General features: G+C 41.5%; 1 protein-coding gene across 1 annotated transcript in view; it reads left to right on the top strand.

Moving 5' to 3' along the window:
- The window catches only part of LOC101990574 (cytochrome b5 type B), a 38,623-nt gene extending 18,001 nt beyond the window's left edge, over window positions 1-20,622 (top strand). Inside the window, exons 2-5 of the mRNA XM_005345404.2 lie at window positions 4,218-4,346; window positions 4,800-4,829; window positions 12,109-12,137; window positions 16,560-20,622. Of these exons, the coding sequence (XP_005345461.1) occupies window positions 4,218-4,346; window positions 4,800-4,829; window positions 12,109-12,137; window positions 16,560-16,650 (279 nt within the window). The 3' untranslated portion in view covers window positions 16,651-20,622. The remainder of the gene's footprint in view (window positions 1-4,217; window positions 4,347-4,799; window positions 4,830-12,108; window positions 12,138-16,559) is intronic.
- Window positions 20,623-22,349: the final 1,727 nt, after the last annotated feature.

Raw genomic sequence — 22,349 nt, 5'->3', positions numbered from 1 at the left:
CGAGACCAGCCTGGTCTACAGAGCTAGTTCCAGGATAGGCTCCAAAGTCACAGAGAAACCCTGTCTCGATAAACCAAAAAAAAAAAAAAAAAAAATGCCCAAAGCCTAAAAGCATGCTCAGTGAGTTTTCCCTAAGTTCATACATCTGTGAAACTGCCATCCAAGTTCTGGTAGCCCTCTAGGTGTGTTTCTTCCTAACCAGTATCCCTCCCCCAAAGTGACCACTGTGGTGACTTCTAGCTTTTGCATAATATACTGTATTGTAAAGCATTCCTTTTGCACACTTATGTGTAAATCTTACAATTATTATGGATTGACTTAGAGATGCCCCCTACAGGCTTAGGACACTTATCTGCCAACTGCTGACACTGTTTTGGGAGGCTGTGAATCTTTTAGGAGGTCGAGCCTAAGCTGACAAGAACAGGTCACTTGCAGTGGGCCTTTAGAAAATTATCGAACCCCTGGTTCCAGTCCTACTTCCTGATGTGTGGAACAGAGCACTACAGTGTGAATCTGCATCACTTGTCCCTGCTACCCTGCCTTCCTTCTTCTGAAGGACTAGAAAGCCTCTGGAGCAGCCAAAAGAAGTCTCTCCTCCCTGAGGTTGTTTCTGTTGTATGTTTTGGCCACACTAATACCAAAATAGTTAATATGGTGATTATTGACGAAACCAAAAATTAGAACCTTAACAATCAATCAAGTAGTTTCGGAGTATTCACCAGAGAAGATTGCTGGATCATGGATTTAATCCAATAGAAAGTCTTTGTTAGCTGGACTGCAACTATACTAAGTGCTCGGGATCCCAGTGTAACTCTGAGCCTTTTTCGCAATGAATATTTTTAAAAACCATGTCCTGGGTTGACATACTTCAGTTAGCAAGAACAACTAGCCAGGCCCAGGTGGTGGTGGTGGTGCCCGCCTTTAATCCCAGCAGAGACAGGTGGATCTCTGTGAGTTCGAGGCCAGCCTGGTCTACAGAGCTAGTTCTGGGACAGCTAGGACTATTACACAGAGAAACCCTGTCTCGAAAAACCAAATAAACAAAACAAAACAAAATAAAAAAGAACAGCTAGCCAGAAGTGGAGCTACAGACTCTAAAAAGGAAGGTTAGGACATTTAGGCTTGCCCAAAGTCATGGACTTGGATGGGTTAGGCCTTTGTTTTAGTGTTGGCAGGTAGTGCTGTCTATGTGCTGTTTTACAGCTTGAATGGCACTTCCACCATGGAGTCGGTTGTGCTAAGGTCTGGGGCCCTGTTAGAAAATAAGCTTTTACAAGTGAGGCATGGTGTCCTGTACTAATCTCAGTGATGGGGAGGCAGAGGCAGGCAGATCTCTGTTTGAGATCAGCCTGGTGTCTACATTGTGATGTCCAGGACACCGAGGGCTATATAGAGAACTGAACCTGGGTCCTCTGCAAGAGCAGCAAGTGCACTTAACCACTGAACCCCTTTAAAACTTTTCTTTTGTTGTTTTTTCAAGACACCTTTAAAACATTTTAATGGGACTTTTTCATTGTGAATTACCAGCCATACACTTACCATTTCCTTTTTCCTAGTACCAAAGTTCAGAAAGGAATGGTCCTGCTTCATGGCCAGGCTTATGCAGCCTCCCTTTTATTCAGAGACTCCATTTCAAACAGTGCTTACCATGTTAAGTGCAACATGGTTTTAATCATGTTTTATTTCTTTTTAAAAAGATTGTTGTTTATTTTTGAGGTTGTATTTTAATTACAACATTTCTCTCCAAATCCTCTCATACATTCCTCCTTGCTCTCCTTCAAATTCATGGCCTCTTTTTTCACCAGTTGTTATTGCAGGCATATATGTATTTGTATATTCATATATAATCCTAAAAACAACCTGTCGAGTCTATATAATTTTGCTTGTATATATGTATGTATATTTGTATGTATGTATGCATGCATATTTTCAGGGCTGACCATTTGGCACTGGACTACCGATTGGGTGCTCTTCCTGGTGGGAATTGCCTCCTCCCCTCCCAGTTTGACTGAGTTGTAAAGGCTGTCCTCACAGGGATCCACCTGCCTCTGCCTTCTGAGTGCTGGGGTTAAGGGTGCGTACCACCAAGGCTTTTTATTTTGATACAGGATCTGACAAAGTTGTCCCAGCTGGCTTGAATTTGGGATACCCTCCTCAACCTCTTGTGATGGTAGGATTATTGGCCTGTACCACCAGGCCTGGCAAATCTTACTGTGAACACCTGTTTGTTGGGATGTGCCGAAAGAGGAACTATCTTCCGTAGTTTAGACATAGAGCAAACTGGGATGCAGTTCCCTCTGCAGTGATTTCATTTTGTCTTCAGACGAAACAGGTGAACAGCACTCTTAACTCCTGCATTAAGATAGCTTAGGTGCTGGGCTCTCCAGGGTGGGCACCTTTGCAGAGATGAAGATAGGAGCTACTCTGATCCTCAGGGAGCTGGCGAGTGACCATGCCTGGCAGGTGATTTTGAGAGGTTTTGTATTTTTCTTGAATTAATCTTTGAAACATTGACACTGCTGAGGTGGTTGGTTGTGTTAAATGTGTGACTGTGTCAAATAGTGTAAATGTATGCTGAGTATTGACGTCAGGGACTATGAGTGCTAGTTTAGAAAATACAGTTTTGGAATAGGTAATACTTCAGTTTCAAAAGGCATGGAGTTTACTGTGTGCAGCAACCAGAGTCACTTTCGCATTTCCAGGTATTTGCTTTCTGTTTATTTGTTTTGAGACAGGGCCTCTGTTCAGCCCTGGATGGCCTGGAACTCACTGTGTAGGCCAGGCTGGACTGGAATTCAGAGATCTGCCTCCTGCCTCCCAAGTGCTGGGATGAAAAGCGTGCGTCATCATTCCTGGCAGGTGCCAAGTTTTAAAAAAATTGTTTATTAATTGTGTGTGTGCATGCTGCCCCAAAGCATGTGTGGAGGGAAGTCAGAGGACACCTTTTGGAAGTTGGTTCTCTTCATAGGTTCCAGGGATCGAAATCATTCTGTCAGGCTTTTTCCTACTGAGCCATCTTCCCCAGTGCCTAGTGTTTGTAGTTACCCTATGTAATAGTAATAGCTGTCAAGATAAGTACTCTCATTATTGTATTTTATAAGTATGGACCCAAAGACATCTCAGTCTTAGTAACATATAATTATAGAATGTGTTTTCCCTACCCTACCTACTTACTTATTTTTTTTTACTTGAAAATAGTTTTTTAAAAAAATTATTTATTTATAATGTATACAGTATTCTGGCTGCATGTTTTGCCTGAACACCAGAAAAGGGCATTAGATCTCATAGTAGATAGCTGTGAGCCACCATGTGGTTGCTGGGGATTGAACTCAGAACCTCAGGAAGAGCAGTCAGTGCTCTTTACCTCTGAGTCATCCCTCCAGCTCCTTGAAAATAGTTTTAAACTTAGAAGTTGCAAGCATCACCATTCAGGAAGCGGAGACAGGAGAATTCATGCATGCACACACATACTCAAGAGAAAAGTTTTTTTAAAAAAGGAGAAAGAAAGGGAATGGGTAAAGGACATAGCTCAGTTGGGAGAGAGTGCTTGCCTAGCATGCATGAGGCCTGCCTGGGTTCAATGCCTAGCACCTTAGGCCCACGCCTGCAATCCCAGGAAACAGGGAGAGCTGGCTTTTAAGGTTATCCTGGGCTATATATTGAGTTCCAGGTCATCCAAACTACATGGATCCCATCTGAAAAAAAGGAGTCAGAGATGAAGGAGGAGGAAGATGAAGAAGAAAGAAAAATGTAAAAAAATGGGATAAAGCCGGGCGGTGGTGGCGCACGCCTTTAATCCCAGCACTCGGGAGGCAGAGGCAGGTGGATCTCTGTGAGTTCGAGGCCAGCCTGGTCTACAAGAGCTAGTTCCAGGACAGGAACCAAAAGCTACGGAGAAACCCTGTCTCGAAAAAAATCCAAAAAAAAAAAGGAATAAAGAATTCCAGAAATCCTGTAGTTCCCACATGTAGTTTTCATTGTTGTTCTTTTTGTTGCGGTTTTAATGTTAACAAAGGAAATCAATTATTGCCCATTCCATGCATTTTGGGCCAGAATATTGTAGAAAATGGTGCTGTATTCTTCCTGATGCAACCACACAGATGGCACACAGTTTGTCCCATTAAATAGGGACGGGAAAGGAAGAATGGGGATGGAAAGAAAAACTTCAGTTTGCATTTCAGAGAGAACTGTATTTAGAAACTGCCATTTTATTCTAGCACCCTGGTGGGGAAGAGGTTCTGCTGGAACAAGCTGGTGCTGATGCAACAGAAAGCTTTGAAGATGTTGGCCACTCCCCTGATGCCAGGGAAATGCTAAAGCAGTACTACATTGGTGATGTCCATCCGGTAAGAACTGTCGTATAACTCAGTCACTTGTGCAGAGAAAACTCCTGGACAGCCACTAACGGGTTGGGAGAATGACTTATTCAGGGTAGATGTTTATTCCGCCTTGCTCGCATACCTGGTTTGCTGCAGAATCATCAAGCTCTCCTTTGTATCAGTATCAGAAAAGCCAAGGGAAGTGGTTTTTGTCTTTTATTTACTGACTTATGTAATTAATGACATCTGTTCCTAAAATAGTAGTTTGGTTATTCTTGCAAGTCTCTGCTAAAGGTATTATCTATGGGCTTGTAAGTCCTTTGTGCTTGGCATTCTAGTAGCGGATCCTGATATGCTAAAGGGTGGATCTGGGCCCCTTCTTCAGACCCTGAAGTCTCTGAAAGATAGGAACTAGCAGAACACATTGCTAGAGTTCATTTAGATCCATCTTCAACATTGTTCTTTCTCTTTTTTAAACAGAGTGACCTTAAACCTAAAGGTGATAAAAAGGTAAGAAGTTATTACTTTGTCTTGTGTGCTTCATGTATTTCTTCCTTTCTTTTTTCTTCTTCCTCCTTTTTTTTTTTTTTTTTTTTGTTGTTGTTGTTGTGGTTGACGATTTTTTGTTTTTTGAGACAGGGTTTCTTTGTGTAGCTTTGGCTGTCTTGGAACTAGCTCTAGTAGACCAGGCTGGCCTCAAACTCACAGAGATCCTCCTGCCTCTCAAGTGCTGGGATTAAAGGTGTGCATCACAACTATCTGACTTTTAAAAATAATTTTAATAAGAGAAGTAAAAATGGGCAGTAGAGAAGGCTCAGTGGATAAGAGCACTTGTTGCTTTTCCAGATGACCCAGGTTCGATTCCCAGCACCTACATGATATAGTTCATAACTGTCTATAACTCCAGTTCCAGGAGACTTCTTCTGGCTTCTGCTGGCATTGTATGCGCATGGTGCACAAATGATTCATGTAGGCTGAACACCCAGACTCATAAAATAAAAATAAAGGCTAAAAAAATAAAAAAGAGAGAGCCTGAATATGGTGGCACATGCTTTTAATCCCAGTACTTGGGAGGCCTAGGCAGGTGAATCTCTGTGAGTTCAAATTACTTTTATCTAAGCCAAAATTCTATTTTTAAGGAATTTGGACTTTACATATGCCAGGACAAAAGGATAGTTAAGTCTTAAAAAGAAGGAAGCATTTTAACATTTTGGTTTTAAGCCTAGACCTTAATGCTGAGCCATCTTCTCTGTCTAGTAGGAAGCATTTTGTTAATGCTTTGTATGCATTTTTATTGAGACTCCAAAGCGTGTTTATTGTGGTTTTGGAAGAAATTAGGTTATGGGTTCAGTTTGGGAAAAATCTTATTCTTACTTCTATAAAACAGATGATAATGCTCTGATTAAATTTTTTTCCTGCACAGTATCTTCTTTATGTGTCAAGCAGAGGCCTTTATTTCTGTTCCTGTTTCCCCAAATTAATTTTTTTAATGCTGTATGCTCAGATTGTCCCATGCCCTTCCAAGTTTGCTCACTGATGCAGTCAAAACAAAAGAGTGTTTGAAAACCTTAATGTGCTTCATCTTGTACCAAGAAGGAAGCTTGAAAGCCCTTTCTACTTCCCACAAGCAGGGTGGTGTCATTGCCCTTGTTCTCTTACAGTTTTCTGTGACTTCTCCTTATAAGATTTTTCACTGCCCTCTGACCTCAAGGGAGAGCAGTCTAGGTGGTTCCTAGCTCATTGTGCACACAGCAAAGACTCCTTCTTCCTCCTTCTAGAATCTCATTCTTCATTGAGCCAGGAAATAATGCACAGCAATTCAAACTGGCCTTGGCACAAGGATTCTTTCAATTCAAGAGATTGCTTGTTTGGCAGTGTCTGCCTTCTGTTGCCCTGAAATCCAGGTTTTTTATATAAATTCACACTCGGTCATGCTTCCCTACTACTCTGGAGTGTTAGATTACGAAAGGCAGATGACATGGCTCTTTAACATTGTAAGCACTGGGTTGTCTTTGTCTTTCCCACCTCACACCTGCCTCATTCTCAACTCCTCTTGTGATATTCAGGTAAGATTTGAGCTAATCATGGTCTTAATTGAACATGTTGAAGAAATGCCACTCTGAGTCTATTTTAGTCAAAGGATACTGTGATGTTTACAGGGGAAACCTTCAATTTAGAAATCCTCACTCATTTCCTCACAGCAATCATGAAGCACTCCTTATGTTAAAACAGTAGAAACATAGTTTTGTAGTTGCCATGTCTAGAGATCTATCAGTTATTTCTTGTTGCTGGTTTTCTTCATTGGTAATACAGGAGACAGGAACATGTGGGAAATGGACAGCAGTGAGATTCTGTTCCCTGCATCAACCTAAATTGGGATCCCCTGGAATAAAAAAGAAAAGAAAAGTCAAGTGCTCATTTCCTGGGCTTTCACTCTCCTTGTTTAGAATCTCTGGAGTTCAGTTGGATTTGTGTTTTGAATAGCCTAGGTGATAGGAAGGAGGCCAAGCACACTTCAGAAGAGATTGATTAGCTGACATAAACCTGATGCCCTCCTCCTCCAGCCGGAAGTATAGAAAAAAGCCTCCTCAGCTCACCAAGTGGGTATGATCATTTAGAACTACAGCTGTAGTGTAGCCTCTTCCTAGGTTAGGGAGGGACCGAAAGCTGTGCTCTCAAGCTTGTTTTTCTCCAGCTCCTTGTCCCTGAGGGACATGTCTCCATTAGGATGATTCTGACTGTTGTTTGTTTCAGTCAGGCTGGCTGTTACCCTTCAGGCAGATTAGGCAAAGAAAGCCTTTTGGAAAAATTTCAAGACTACCTACCAGGTTTTCATGGAATTATATTCCAGACTGATTTCATTTCCAGGAAGACGTCCTTGATCCCTCAGGTTGGTTTCTATGCTTGATGTTAGCCAGAGGCTGAGAAATGATGTGGTTTCTCAGAGGCTGAGGTAGATACTTCTGTCCTAGGGTATAGGCATCTCTTTCCTTCACTTTTTTATCTCTGGCTAAACATTCACTGTCATGAAGTGGGAAGAAAGCTCATTTTATTAATTAGTTTCCTTTCTTGTGGTTCAGGGTTTCTGACTCTGTAAACAAGAGTTGTCAGCTTTATAGGGTAGAGTTTTAGTTTTAGTAGTGGAAGAGAAAGAGATGGGCCTGTGCTGGCAGTGCTCCTAAGGTCTCATAGGCAAGAAGCTTGTTTCTTCTCCTGCTGGTCAAAATGCCTTGGCTCACAAAACTGCTGGAGTAGTGATTTTAGAATTTAAGTTCATCTATGAACAACGAAGCCGAGTTAGCTCTGAGCTGGAAGATACTATATAATTCCAGTTATGAGTAGATTTATAAAAAGTTTACTTGGGACAGGAGAAATGGCACTTAAGACCACTAGCTGTTCTTTTAGAGGACTGGGGTTCAGTTCCCAGAGCCTACATGGCAGCTTACAACTGTCTGCTAATTCCAGTTTGAGGGGATCCAATGTTCTCTTCCAGTTTCCTGGGCATTGGCCCATGTCATGTACACACACACACACAGACACACATATACAGGCACACACTCATACACATAAAATAAACAGAAAAACCTTTAAAAAAGTTTACTTGGTGTGCTGGATAGTTTTATGTCAGCTTGACACAAGCTAAAATCATCTGAAAGGAGAGAACCTCAATTAGGGAAATAGCTCCATTGGATGTAGGGCATTTTGCTAATTAAAGTTTGATGTGCTCAGCCCATTGTGGTGCCATCCCTGGGCTAGTGGCCCAGCAAGTCATGTGGAGTAAGCCAGTAAACAGCACCCCTCCATGGCCTCTACATCAGCTCCTGCCTTTAGGTTCCTGCCCTGTGTGAGTTTCTGCCCTTGATGGAGGAAGGTCATTGGTTACTTAAATAAAGAAGCTGCTTGCCCTGATAGGTTAGAACGTAGGTGGGAGGAGCAGAATGCTGGGTTGAAGAGGAAGTGAGGTAAGACACCTCAGACAGAGACTCGACAGCTCTCCTACCGGGGGCAGACGCCTCGGAGAGACATGATGCTCCACTCCTGCGGGCAGAGGTGAGAGCTCTGCTCTCTGAGGCACACGCGATGAAGCTCCAACCCAGGATGGACGTAGGCTAGAATCTTCCCGGTAAGCGCACCTTGGGGTGCGACACATATGATTGGAAATGGGTTAGTCCAGGTGCGAGAGTTAGCCGAGAAAAGGGCTAGAGCTAAAGAGTCAAGCAGTGGTTAAAAGAATACAGTGTCCGTGTAATTATTTCGGGTAAAGCTAGCCTTGTGGGCAGCAGGGTACTGGGACGCAGCCCCGCCGCTCATATTACTACATGCCCTCCCCTGCTTTTGATTATAAACTGTTATATGGAACTACAGACGAAATAAGCCCTTTTCTCTTCAAATTGCTTTTGGTCATGGTGTTTCATTACCACAGTAGTAACCCAATCAAAACACTTGAACATAAAATATTTTCTTTTACCCTACAACTCCTATCTTTAGTATTATTGTTCATAAAAGTATATTTGAAAAACAGTATATATGTGTGTGTGTGTGTGTGTGTGTGTGTGTGTATTAATTTTATGAGGAATTAAACCTGTTAATACCTTGTGCTTTGGGACGGAGTTTCATTTTAAATTTTGTGTGTTGTAGCCGGGCGGTGGTGGCGCACGCCTTTAATCCCAGCACTCGGGAGGCAGAGGCAGGCGGATCTCTGTGAGTTCGAGACCAGCCTGGTCTACAGAGCTAGTTCCAGGACAGGCTCCAAAGCCACAGAGAAACCCTGTCTCGAAAAACCAAAAAAAGAAAAAAAAAATTTGTGTGTTGTGTTTGTGTATGTTTTGTGGATGTGTGCACACAAGTGCATGAACATACGTTTATATACTTGTAGAGGCCAGAGGTCAATATTGGGTGTCCTCCTATATTGCTCACCACTTATTTATGTTTGAAACAGAGTCTTTCATTAAACTCAGAGCTCACTGATTGGCTGCAGTAGCTGGCCAATGAGCTTTGGGGATCTGCTTGACTCCATTTCCCCAGCTGTAAGGTTATAAGCACATGTCAGCTTGTCTGGCTCTGGGGATCCAAACTCAGGTCCTCTTGGAGCAGGCAGTTTACTGACTAAGCCACACCCTTAGTCTAGGAATCAGTTTTATTTGAGCAGTCTGTTTTGTTTTGTTTTTGAGACAGGGTCTTGTGTAGCCTAGACTGGCCTTGGGCCCTTAATCTTCCTGCCGCTGCCTCCCAAGTGCTGTATTACAGGAGTGCCACCATGCTCAGCCAAGCAGTTGATTTTTATTGTTAATAACATTGGGCTAAAATAATAGCATACTCAGATTTTGTTTTGCAAGTATATTCCTTGGAAAATAAAGAAGCATCATATTGCTTATGTGGTAGTCCTTCCGCTGGACTACTTACATTAGAGTGATCTAATGTAAGTGAAATCTTAGTTTCCATATGAAAGGCAGAGAGCACTAACATCTGGGCATAGACTTACTCAGCCAGATGTGCCTGAAGACCAAAAGAATAAACTAAATTTGTCTGTAGCCTGTAGGACTTTCATTTAAGTCTAAATCAGATTCAGCAGAGTTTTGGTATAGAGATAAGGATTATAGGAAGTGTGTGAGAAGGCGAGAAAGTTATTATATTTTTTTCTTTTTAGTTTTATAAAATTGAGAAGGAATTGAACAACAGAAACCAAACTAAACAAAACTAGGACTTGGCTGTTAATAGCTGTGCCTTATGTATCTCTCTTATTATTTTTGACTAAAAGGGGGGCCACAGCTTAGCATTTACTTTGGTGTCTGTCCTGAAGAAAATGGATGCTTTCTCTTTTCATTTCTCCAGGATGTTAGGCAAGTTTTTTTTTCTTTTTCTTTTTCTTCCCCCTGGGAATGGATTGCTCTTAAAACAGATATTTAAAGGTATTTAGTTAAAAAGACATGACACATTATATTATTTCTTGTTTGTTAGGAATGATTACTATCTCAGTATATTATAGGCTTAGTGCTATACTATTTCTCTTTACTATGATGTAGTCCATGACTTACTGTAGCGAGCACATATTCAAAATATTGGTTGTAAACAGAGTACAAAAGGTTTGACATGTAGAGACTCCACCTGTGTGCTCTCAGGATGGAAGTATGTATTTATCTGTGTGACAGTGTTTCTAGTTTGCTCACGTACAAACACACTGTTGAGTACTAATTGCAACCAACTTTATAACAACTTGATCATTATAAAAAGGAGCCATGAACCTATTACCAGCCATATTCCATTACCTCCCAACCCCTCTTGCCGAACCTAAAGCAACTGCTGATCTCCTTCTCTTTCAATTCATTGTCCATATAAATGGACTTATATAATAGATGGTCTTTTGTGTCTGCCCCTTTTCACTTAGACTAGCATAATGTTTTGAAGGTTCATCCATGTTGTCACATACATCAGTAAGTAATTACGTTTTTATTCCCAAGATTTTATTTATTTATTTTTATATGTTTGGGTGTTTTGTTTGCATGCATGTCAGTGCACCATATGCATGTCTGGTGCTTGTGAGGCCAGAAGAGGGCACGAGATTCCCATGGAACTGCAGTTACAAACAGTTGTGAGCCACTATGTGAGTACTGGGACTTGAACCCAGGTCCTTTGGAAGAGCAGCCAGTGCTCTTAACTGCTGAATCATCTATCCAGCCTCCAAAAATCTAAATTTTAAGATTATTTGGATCAAGTACTGTATACTTGTAATCTGAGCACTTAGGAATCCAAAGCAAGAAGAAGGGTCTTGAGTTTGGGGCTAGCCTGGATTACACAGAGCGAATCTGTCTTTTTTTTTTTTTTTTTTTTAAGATTTGTTTAGTATTTTCTTTCCTTTAACTACTCTTCCCCTTTTAATTGTTAAATAATCCTAGGTTGGAGAAATGGCTCAGTAGTTAGGAGCATTGCTTGCTCTTGCAGAGGACCCAGGTTCTAGTCCCAAGAACCATATGGAGGTTTTCAAATGTTTTTAATGCCAGTTCCAGGGTGTCCAACACCCCACTCCTGGTGCACATGTATATGTGCAGGCTAACACTTATACACATAACATTAAATAAGTCCTAAGAGGAAAAAAAGTTAAATAATCCCCCAAATCCTTACTTAGTTTCAGTTTCAAAGAGTAAGCAAGTCATCTCTGTAAGCCGTGAGGTAGTCTACAGGGCTGAGAGCATTTGGCAGCTCATCATTTTGCAGAAGAGATCTGAGGACTTTAAAAAATGTTTTCAGAAACTGTGATCTTAGTTGTGCTGTGCTAAGTCCAGTTAAATAGCTTGTCATTGTGACCCAAAATATAAGTCCATTTCAATAGAGGGTTTTTTTTTTTTTTTTTGCTTTATTTTTGCTCTATTTTTCAAGACTGGGTTTCTCGGTGTAGCCCTGGCTGTTTTGGAACTCGATTTATAGACCAGGCTGACCTTGAACTTACAGAGATCTGCCTATCTCTGCCACCTGAGTGCTGGGTTTAAAGGTGTTCATCACCACTGCCTGACTTAAATAGACTTTTATCATTGATATTTTTACATGTAAAAAGCTTAGGTCATTTCTATGTTCTCTTTAGATTTCTATGTTCTCTTAGATTATTCACTAAGAAATACCAATGTGTTATTAGAAATAAACGATTCCAAGTCTACCCATTATCTAGAAACTATAGGAATCACATTCGTGAAGGAAATTGTGTTACTGTTTATAGTTTATCTGGATATCCAAGAAGACTTATGTGCATTGTACTAATGATCTCTTTCTGTTATTTTTGAACATGTGACTTCTTCAGGATCCTTCAAAAAGCAGTACATGCAAAAGGTTAGTATCTCTCTTATGGACTTCCTTACACTCTACATAATGTCTCTCAAGAGGTTCTTTTTACGTATGTGTGTTTGGAGCTGGAGAGATGGCTCAGCAGTGAATAACACTAGCTGTTTTTCTAGAGAATCTGGGTTTGAGTCCCTACACCTACATGGTGGCTCACAACCATCTCTAACTCCAGCTCTGGGGGTGTGGGGTGGAGGTGGGATCTGATGCCCTCTTCTGGTCTGGTTTATGGGGCATTAGGCATGCACATTATAAACAGATATATAGGCAAAATACCTGTATGCATAAAATTTTAAAGAAGAAAAACCAAAGCAAAGATCTGTGCAGATACAAGCAGCAGTAGTTTCTTTTGGGGAGGGAGGGTATTATTTTTAAAAAGGGTGTGAAGTTGGGAGGGACACGAGGTGGAAGCCCGAGGGCAGGGCTTCTCCTCCTCTCTGATGCTGTGACCTTTAGTACAGTTCCTCCTGCTGTGGTGACCCCCAAACATACAGTTGTGGTTTTTTGCTACTTCATAACTGTAATTTTGCTACTGTTGTGAATCATAATGTAAATATCTGTGTTTTCTCATAGTCTTAAGTGAGCCCTGTGAAAGAGTTATTCAACCCCCAAGGCTGACAGCATGAGAGCTGCTGACCTTGAGAGTTGAGGGGGTAGCAGTGGATGGGTATCATCCAAATATATCATGTGTGAAAGTTTCAAAGAGTCAGTGTTGCTTTTAAAAGAATTATTATCCAAAATGCATAAAAAAAATCCTGCAATTAAAGTTTTAAAAATATCTCAATAGAATATGCAAAAAGATTTGCATTTAAATACTTTACACAAATACAAGTGTAACTGGAGGTTTCTCTCTCACCTGCCAGTTCCCAAAAAAGACTCAGAGGCTTAATATTAATTACAAACTATTTGGCCTATTAGCTCAGGCTTATTAGTGAGCTCTTACAACTTAAATCAACTCATTCCTATTATTCTATATTTTATGACGCTTATGGTTTGTTACCTATATTTTGCTTCTCTAGTGGCTGCTGGCATCTCCCAGACTGCCTTCTTTCTCCCTGTATCTGTTTGGATTCATAGGCCAAAGCACCTTCTTTATTAACCAGTGGTAAAAATATATTCACAGCATACAGAGGGATATCCCATATCATACAAGCAAGTGGATAAAGGTTTAATGTCATATCATTAAAATGATAGGTCTGGCCAGGTAGTGGTGGCACACGCCTTTAATCCCAGCACTCAAAAGGCAGAGGCAGGCAGATCTTGGTGAGAGTTCGAGACCAGCCTGATCTACATTAAATGAGTTCCAGGACAGCCAGAGCTGTTACACAGAGAAACCCTGTCTTGAAAAACAAACAAAAACAAAACAAAAATTATAGGTCTCACCTATATGTAACCTAATATTTCACACCTAATATGTAAACAGATGTTCCTACATATAAGAAGTTAGTTACCAAGACTCTTATCCTCTTCTGGGAGCATTCACTTTGAGAACATTTTGGCAGTATCTAGTAAACAACTTTTGACCTAACAATTGCATTTCTATGGGACCTGCAGTAGAAACATGTCACAAGTCAAAGCGTAGTATGCCTGCCTTGTAGTCCCAGCTGCTAGGACGATTGTTTGACCCAGGAGTTTTGAGACCAATCTTGGCAACATAGTAAGGCTATTGTCCAAGAGAAAAGTACAAGGAAACAGAGACACAAATGTTTATAGCTAGGGCTGGAGAGATGGCTCGGTGGTAAGGAGCATTGTCTGCTCTTGGGGAGGACCCAGGTTTGGTTCCTGCATCCTCATGGCAGCTCCCTGCTAGCTATGTAACTCTAGCTCTAGGGGATCTGACACCTTCTGACCTTAGAGTGCCAGGAACTCATGTGGTGCACATGCATACATTCAGACAAAACACCCATACACATAAACTAAATAAATGGTAAAAATTTAAAAAAATGTTAGATATGAACTCCTAAAACTTGAGAGGAGAGGCAGGTGGATGTCTGTCAGTTCAAGATCATCCTGGTCTACTAGTGAGCTTCAGGCTAGTCAAGGCTATATAGTCAGATCCTATCTCAAAAGAAAAAAAAAGGATGTTTATAGCAACATTTGAATAATGTCTTGCATAGATATTAAACATTGGAAAAACTTTAAATTTTTTTAGTAATAAAAATGAACTCTAGTATGGTCATGATAAAACATTACTGAGTAATAAAAATTAACAAATCACATTTTTTGCAATAACTTTGATAAGTCTCCAGAAAAAAATAAACCTGTCTCTGGCACAAAATTATTGCTGGTGCTCTGTCTCTGAACACAGTGGAAATACAGTTCTTGTTTGTCTTCACGCTTCAGCGGTAGCAGCAGTGGTGTGAGACTTGGTGGCAACCATTCTCTCGTGTTCTGCAGTCTTCTCTTCAGTGTTTTCTTGGGGTGGGGGGTCCTATGTTTGGACTCTAGTCTTCCGTGGTTGCTCTTCAGGAAGCCTCAGTGACTTCAAAGTTCCCATGTTCCATAGTTCTGCTGTGCATGCTGTCTTGACTTGAAGCAAAACTGCCTGCCTGCCTGCCTGTCAGTCTCATCTGTTGGTAGTAACTTACCTCTGTAGTCTTATGTGCACCGGGCTGGATCTGTCTAGGCAAGGAGAATAATTCTTTTTTTGGGGGGGGGGGGATTAAAGGTGTGCACCACCATTGCCCGGGGAGATCTGATGCCCTCTTCTGACCTGTGACGGAACCATGAACACACATGGTGCAGCTACAGTCATTCAGGCATAACACCCATAGATATAAAATAAAACTAGACATTGAAAGCATGGGCACATGACTCCCATTACCAGCTTCTTATTTGGGGTGCAAAGATTTGTTACTTCTAAACTTATAATAAAGTAGGTAATAATAATATTATTATATTAGGGTCTGACTCCTAGCACCATACACATAAAAATTAATTATTGCAGTATAATAATTTGTAAAAAAAAGTCACAAAGACAAATTCTAATATCTATAACCCTGTAACCCAGAAATAATCAGTATGTCTCATAGAAACACTTAGAAAGAAACACACACACACACACACACACACATACAGCTTTTTTGGAATGCCAGAATGATTGTGAACTGTTTTGTTTTAATATTTTGTGTCTCTGCATGCATGTGTGTGGACAGAAGACCTCCTTGTCCAGGAGCTCACTAGTTCGGCTACACTGGGCGTCCCAGGGATCTGCCCATCTTATCTCCCCAGCACTGAAATTTCAAGCATAGCTACTGTTCCCTGGAGTTTACTTGAGTTTTAGGGATCACACTCAAGTCCTTAACTTACTATCTCCTAGTCCTCAAACTCTTGATTTTCCTGCCTTAGCATTCAAATGCTGGGATTGTGTGTGTGTGTGTGTGTGTGTGTGGTGTCTGTGTATCTGTTTCTTTTTTGTTCTGTTTGTTTTACTGTATCTTGATACGTAACTGGGGTTGGGCTGGCATTTACAGTGTAGCACAGGCTAGCCTGTAATTTACAGCAATTCTCCTGCCTCAGCTTCCAGAGTGCTGGGTTTGCAGGCATGTACCACTATGTCCAGCTTGTGTATCTGTTTTGATAGCATACTATGTGATGGAGGAAGTTCATCTGTCTATGTGTTACTCTCATTGGTTAATAAAGAAACTGCCTTGGCTTTTTGATAGGGCAGGATTTAGATAGGTGGAGTAGACAGAACAGGATGCTGGGAGAAAGAAAGCATAGTCGGTCAGGCGCCATAGCTCTCCTCTCTGAGATGGACGCAGGTTAAGAATCTTCCCGGTAAGCCACCACTTCGTGGTGCCATACACATTAATAGAAATGGGTTAATCAGGATGTGAGGGTTAGCCAATAAGAGGCTGGAACTAATGGGCCAAGCAATGTTTAAAAGAATACAGTTTCCGTGTAATTATTTTGAGTAAAGCTAGCCGGTGGTTGGGAACTGAGTGGCCCGCAGCTATGCATTCTCTTTTCATTGTGTTGTGGCGCTAGGGTTCAAACTCGGGGCTTCTGAATGCTAGGTAAGCACTCTACCACTGAGCTACAGCTTTTTTTGTCAACGGGTGTCACTGATCTTGAACTCTCAGAGATTTTCTTGCTTCTCCCTCCTAGGTGCTGGGGTTAAAATCATACACGACCTTATCCTGAAAGTTACTTCTTTTTTCGTTTTTTACATCCTTTTTAAAAGAAGGACTTTAGGCCCTGCATGATGGCTCAACAAGTAGAGACACCTGCCAAGTCTGGTAACTCAAGTTCCCACGTTTCCTTCTGAGCTCCACCTGCACATCATGCCATGCCTGAGCACATAAGTGCACAGATACAAATAAGTGTAGAGTTGGGTTTTGTTTGTTTTCCTTTCAGATACACTATAGTAAAAGTTTAATTAACTTCATTGCTTTTTCTTCCTGCTTCTAGTTGCTGGGCATATTGGATTCTCCCCGTGGTGGGCGCCATTCTTGTAGGGTTCCTGTATCGTCACTTCACCACCGACAGCAAATCCTCCTGAGGCGACCATGTTGGAGTGTGGGAGCACATGCTCCTGGAGCAAGAAGTAGACACTTACTGGAGGCTGCAGCGATGCTCCCTCCTTAAATCCTGCCAGTTATTTTCCTCCCCACTTGGAGCCAAGATGGTTGACCAGATATCTATCCTCCTCAGTCTAGGACCAGGGTCCTTCACCAGCCAGAGCCTGATGCCCAAAGCACTTACTCACATTGTGTCCTTGCTAGGGTTTCTTCTCACTGGCTTCCACTTGTTTCCTTCATTTCAAGAGTTTATGCCTATAATTAGAGTTCTGATGTTGTAGTGACATGGCCTTTGGGGACAATATATGATTTCTCTTACTTTGACTTTGCATTAGATATATTTAAGGGAACAGCACTCTAATTTTGAATCTTTTCCCAATTTTTTTGAAGTAAATTTATTTTTTAATTCTGATTTAATTTTGTCTTTATCATAAGGAGTTTAATTTGTGAAGTTAAGATATGTCTCTCTTATTTAAAACATAGCTCCCAAATGATCTTATTTATGATTATTAAAAGTAAGGCACCGAAAGATATGTCATTGGATAAAAGCAATTGCCACAAAGCCTGATGACCTGAGTTTGATTTTCTGGACCCACGTGGGTAGAAGGAGAGAAGCAGTTACCAAAAGCTGTCCTCTGGCCTCCACACACACACCTGTTCATACACACAGGTGCACACATTCGGACAGAGCACACACAGGCACAAGTGTGCACTAAACAAATGTAATTGTTAAAGAGTATGCAAAAAAATAAAAATTAAAGAAAAGGACTATGTGGTTTTCTCCTTCCCAGTTAGTATAGCTGATGGCTCCTCTTGTCCCTAAGTCTGGCCCCTTTCTTCCCAGGAATACTTTATAAAACTCTGCATCCCTTTGGTTTCTCAGGTGTAGAAGAGCCAAAGAAGGGATCGGCGAGTTAAGGTGAATTCAGAATAATCTCTTTTAAAAGAGAACAAAGCACCACTTACAGGACAGCAGTTAAGACACCACTTTCCAGCCATCTTCACCCTGGCTGTCTTTGCTAGCGAAAGATGAGTCTTCCCATGGCACTTCACTAAAGCCTGGGATGGTGCCCCTTCATGCTGGGGCTTCATGGAAGGCCCTCGTTGCCTTTTTATTTACTTATTAACAAAATTTGATTCTGTTTTATCAAAGTAAGAGACTTAAGTTTGGTCTTTTCTCTGTAAAATAACTTCCATGTAAATGTCATTGTTGGGGCATGCCACTTCAGATCCGGAGACCTTGCCAAGAGACTTCTGTTTTCATCTGTGTTTACCTCCATGGCTCCAACTTGGTGATTTTGTTCTGCTTTTCTTCTGAGGATTATAGTGATAAATCTGGACGCTTTTTCCCCTCCCTTGGATATGTATTTCATTGGAAAGTAGTTAATCATTTAAAATTACTGTTTTTCATTGGTTCAGGCATTTTCCTGGCATCTTTGACTTTATTCGTTTCCCTGTGGTGATACCTGAGTTTCCCAGCTATTTTTTTTTTTACCCATTATCTGTGATTGTCCTCCACATTCTTTGTTCATTACCAGTCTGCGTCCGGGCCTTTGTCATATCTAGCAGGAAGCCATTGAATTCTAAAAGGACCAGAGATGCTGGGAAGTGTCTCCTGCCTCCCTTCCAGCTTGTCATGGGGCTTGACAGTACAGGAAACTGCACATTAAAACAGTCTGCCCATGCAAACTATTTAAGAAAAAGTTCAAGCCAGGATTTCTATCCTGAGATTCAGCAGTTGAATGAATTCAGAATTCATCAAAATAACATTAGCCTTTTCCTTGCGTACTTGGATATGATACGTTAGAGTAATTTCTAGATGACTTTTATGTATCAGGGATACAGACTTAATCAAACTTCTGTCTTTAATAATGTCTGTAATATGCGAGAGTGAAACTCTAGTTTCTCTGTAACGAAAGTGGCATGACTGACACCTCCACCTAACGGCAAGGAAGGGTGTGTGCAGTGAGGCTTGGGGGCCCCTTGCTGTGAGAGCCAAGCTACGAGGGATATGTTGGGTAGATGGAAAGAATAAGGGCCCATTGAGGTCCAGGAAAGGAGCATTCAAGCTAACCTAAGCCTGAAGATAACTTGGATCAGTTGTGAATGTTTCTTGGCATCTCTTCACATCCAGTGAAAAACATCTGATTATAGAAAATGTTAAGGACTGTTTTTGGCTGGTCAGTGGTGGTGCACACCTTTAATTCCAGCACTTGGGAGGCAGAGGCAGGCAAATCTCTGAGTTCAAGTCCAGCCTGGTCTACAGAGTGAGTTTCAGGACAGCCAGAACTATATAGAGACCCCATCTCAACACCGTCCACAAAAAAGAGCTGTATTTTTTTTTTTAAGTAAAATTGGTGTTTTGGTATTTCTATGGTAAGCATCAATACAAAAACCGTGTTTTTTTATTTCACGCCTGTGATTCCCCTGCTTTTTTTTGAGCTGTTTTTCTGAGCACCCAGAGGAAAAGATTTTTATGCTTTCGTCTTTGCCATTTATGAAATTCATATAATACCCAGGGCTTTTTTTGAACTACTGATAATGTGATGCCATTTTATATTACATATATAAAAAATGCTGCTTCTTTTTTGGCCAGGCATAGGGGCATGTGACTTTATTCCCAGCACTCAAGAGGCAGAGGCAGACAGTTCTTGAGTTCTAGGTCTGCCTGGTCTACATAGCAAGCTCCAGTCCAGCCAAAGCTACATAGTGAGACTCTGTCTCAAAACAAAACCACGAAACCACTTTCATGTCTGTTTGCTGTAATTCTGTTGCCTACATAAACAGGGGAAAAGGTAGGTCTTACGTGAGAGTTTGTTGAGGCTTTTCCTCAACAAAGCAATACAGCATGTGTACCAAATGCATTAAAAAAAAACCCCTGAACTTGTCAAAGAAGCCTTAACATTTGTGGGCCATGCAGACTACCATTGAGAGCAAGGGGAACTAGTCCCTGTTGGCTGACAGCACCCCCGACCTCTGGGGTGGTTTGTTGTTAATTCTTGAAGTGGCCAACTGCCCCCACACACCATGCAAGTTAACAGCTGGTGAACACAAAAGAGGGAATTCGTGCTACCAAGACCCAGGGTGTTAATGCCCAGTCTGTAAACGTTCCTACCTGGCCCTGGGAGCTGGTTTTCCTTTCCGAGTGACTGCACGTCTGTAAAGAAAGCAGTGGGACAAAGTTTATGATCTGTGTTTGCAAACTTCTTGTGTGATTACTTAAGCAGAGACAAGTCTGTCCAAAACTGTCCTTTGAGCTGCTAGGCTCTTTGAGCAGCTGCCACTGTTGCTTATGATGCTGGGTTGTGCTCATTTAGCTGCTGAGGAGCAGTGAAAAGTGCTTTGACGAGCTGGATGTGTCGTCACGCATAGCGTTCATCCTTCATCCCAGGTGATGCCCATCAGGCTGAAGTCCACCTGAGGTGACTGAAGCACAGAGCACGAATGTTCTTTGCCTCCTACCCCAAGGGAAATGGATTCAGACATGTCATGTCTCAAAAAGAAACTGAAGTTTTGAGGCTGTGAGATTCAGTTGCCAAATATCCCAAAAGTAACAAAGAGCTCCGTCACATTTGGCCAACTTTGGAATTCGTGGGAGTGACCTAGGAGGGGGGCTCTGAAGAAGCAGAGATGTGTCTGTCAGCCACCTGCCTTATGCCTAGTATCTTACTCATGAATTTCAGTGGCCACCCTTTGCCCACGCCTACATCGCCTACACTGGCAGTTTGGGCAGAACGTCATTTCAGTTACTTAGCTCACTTTTTACTGTACCCTCAGCTGCAGGTGACTAATGGTAACATTCCTTCTGTGTATTCAATGATGGAGTTTGTTTACCTATTTGATTGCAGCTTATTTTGAACAAAGATCTTTGTCTCTTTCTACTGGAATGTGCACACAGTGAATGTTTGTTAGAACTACACAATAAAGACACTGTTTTCATTTTCTCGTCCTGACTACAGTTGTTGGTTTTATTTTTTTTATCGACTTTTTTTTTTCCTTTTTTCTGAGACAGGGTTTCTCTATAGCTTTGGAGCCTGTCCTGAAACTAGCTCTAGTAGACCAGGCTGGCCTCGAACTCACAAAGATCTGTCTGCCTCTGCCTCCCAAGTGCTGGGATTAAAGGCGTGCGCCACCACCACCCGGCTTTTTTTTTTTTAAAGACGTGTTGGTGCTGTACTTCTCAGGTACACTGAATGTAACAGTTGGGGTGCACAAAGTTGTTCTGTATCTCTGCCAACATTTGTTTAAACCGAGTTAGGTAGTGCTGTGGCTCTTGAGGGCTCTGTGTTGGAGGTGGACCTCTCATTAGATATTTTCAAGATACAGCTACCCAGGTCTTGCCATGGGAAGGGATGTGAAGTAGGAACCAGAAAACAATTTGGAGTTACATTTCTACTGGTAAAGAAAAGCCAACATGAGGTAATGTTTTATTATCTGCAATGCTGGGCCTCAAATGATTGTTTTTCTTGGAACTAGCTAAACTGTTGGGGAAATTTAAACACAGAGGTTGAGGCTCTAGTGATTGTGTGAAGCAAGGGAAATAAACCATTTTAATAATTACCTCTCTCACACACTGATAGCCTTCTCGCATGACCAACAGCAGCTCAGAGCACATCACTCATTAGGGCCTGGTGATTCCACTACCGCAGGAATCAAGGATTAGTGACAGGAAGGGATAGCCCCATTCTTAATGCCAACATTTGAACCTAATATTTAATCTCTGGTACTAATAAGAATTCATTATCAGGTACTCTTCCTGCTGTTTGGTAGTTGCGTGACAAATCTTGCTTGATGCATCATAATCTGAGACTGATTCCATTTACAAAAAAAAAGGTAAGAAAGCCCTACATAATTTATTTCAGTCTGGAAATAGTGTACATCTGACAGCATTTAGTTAGGTAGTTGTCTCTCCTGTGTACTCAAAGCCTACTCATTTTAGTCACTTAGACGTTTTCTTCCTTTTTTCTTTTTTTAGTTTTTCGAGACAGGGTTTCTCTGTGTAGCCCTGGCTGTGTTGGAACTTGCTCTGAAGTTACCCTTACCCAGAGATCTGCCTGCCTTTGCTTCTCAAGTGCTAGGATTAAAGTCATGAGCCACCACTGCCTGGCTGTGTGTTGGTTGGTTTGTTTTACTTACGTGCATTTTGAAAACTTAATTTTTGAGGCCGGAGAGATGGCTCAGCAGTTAATAGTACTGGCTGCTCTTCTAAAGAGCCTAGGTTCAAGCCCCAAGTACAGACAACTTACAGTCCAACATCCTCTCCCTCTACAGTCACTGTCCATATGTAATGCAGACAATATGCAGGCAAAACACCCATACACATAAAAGAATTTGAAACTAGACAAACAACTCAGTTCTTTTATAAAGCACTAAGAACTACTTTGTTTTCCTAATGAATTATGAATGCAGTTGTAATTATCGTTTGTGTGACACCTGCTGTCTTGTTACCAAGTGACTGATGGCTCCAGATGGCTCATCTTTATTTTTTATTTATTTATTTATTTATTTTTTTGAGATAGGCCTTTCTCTGTAACTTTTGAGTCTGTCCTGGAACTAGCTCTTGTAGACCAGTCTGGCCTCAAACTCACAGAGATCCGCCTGCCTCTGCCTCCCGAGTGCTGGGATTAAAGGCGTGCGCTGCCACACCTGTATTCTTTATTCTTACTGTAGTTCCCGAGTG

Source organism: Microtus ochrogaster, chromosome 4 (assembly GCF_000317375.1).
Source record: "Microtus ochrogaster isolate Prairie Vole_2 chromosome 4, MicOch1.0, whole genome shotgun sequence".
Classification (NCBI taxonomy): domain Eukaryota; kingdom Metazoa; phylum Chordata; class Mammalia; order Rodentia; family Cricetidae; genus Microtus; species Microtus ochrogaster.
This window is presented reverse-complemented; position numbering and strand designations above follow the sequence as displayed.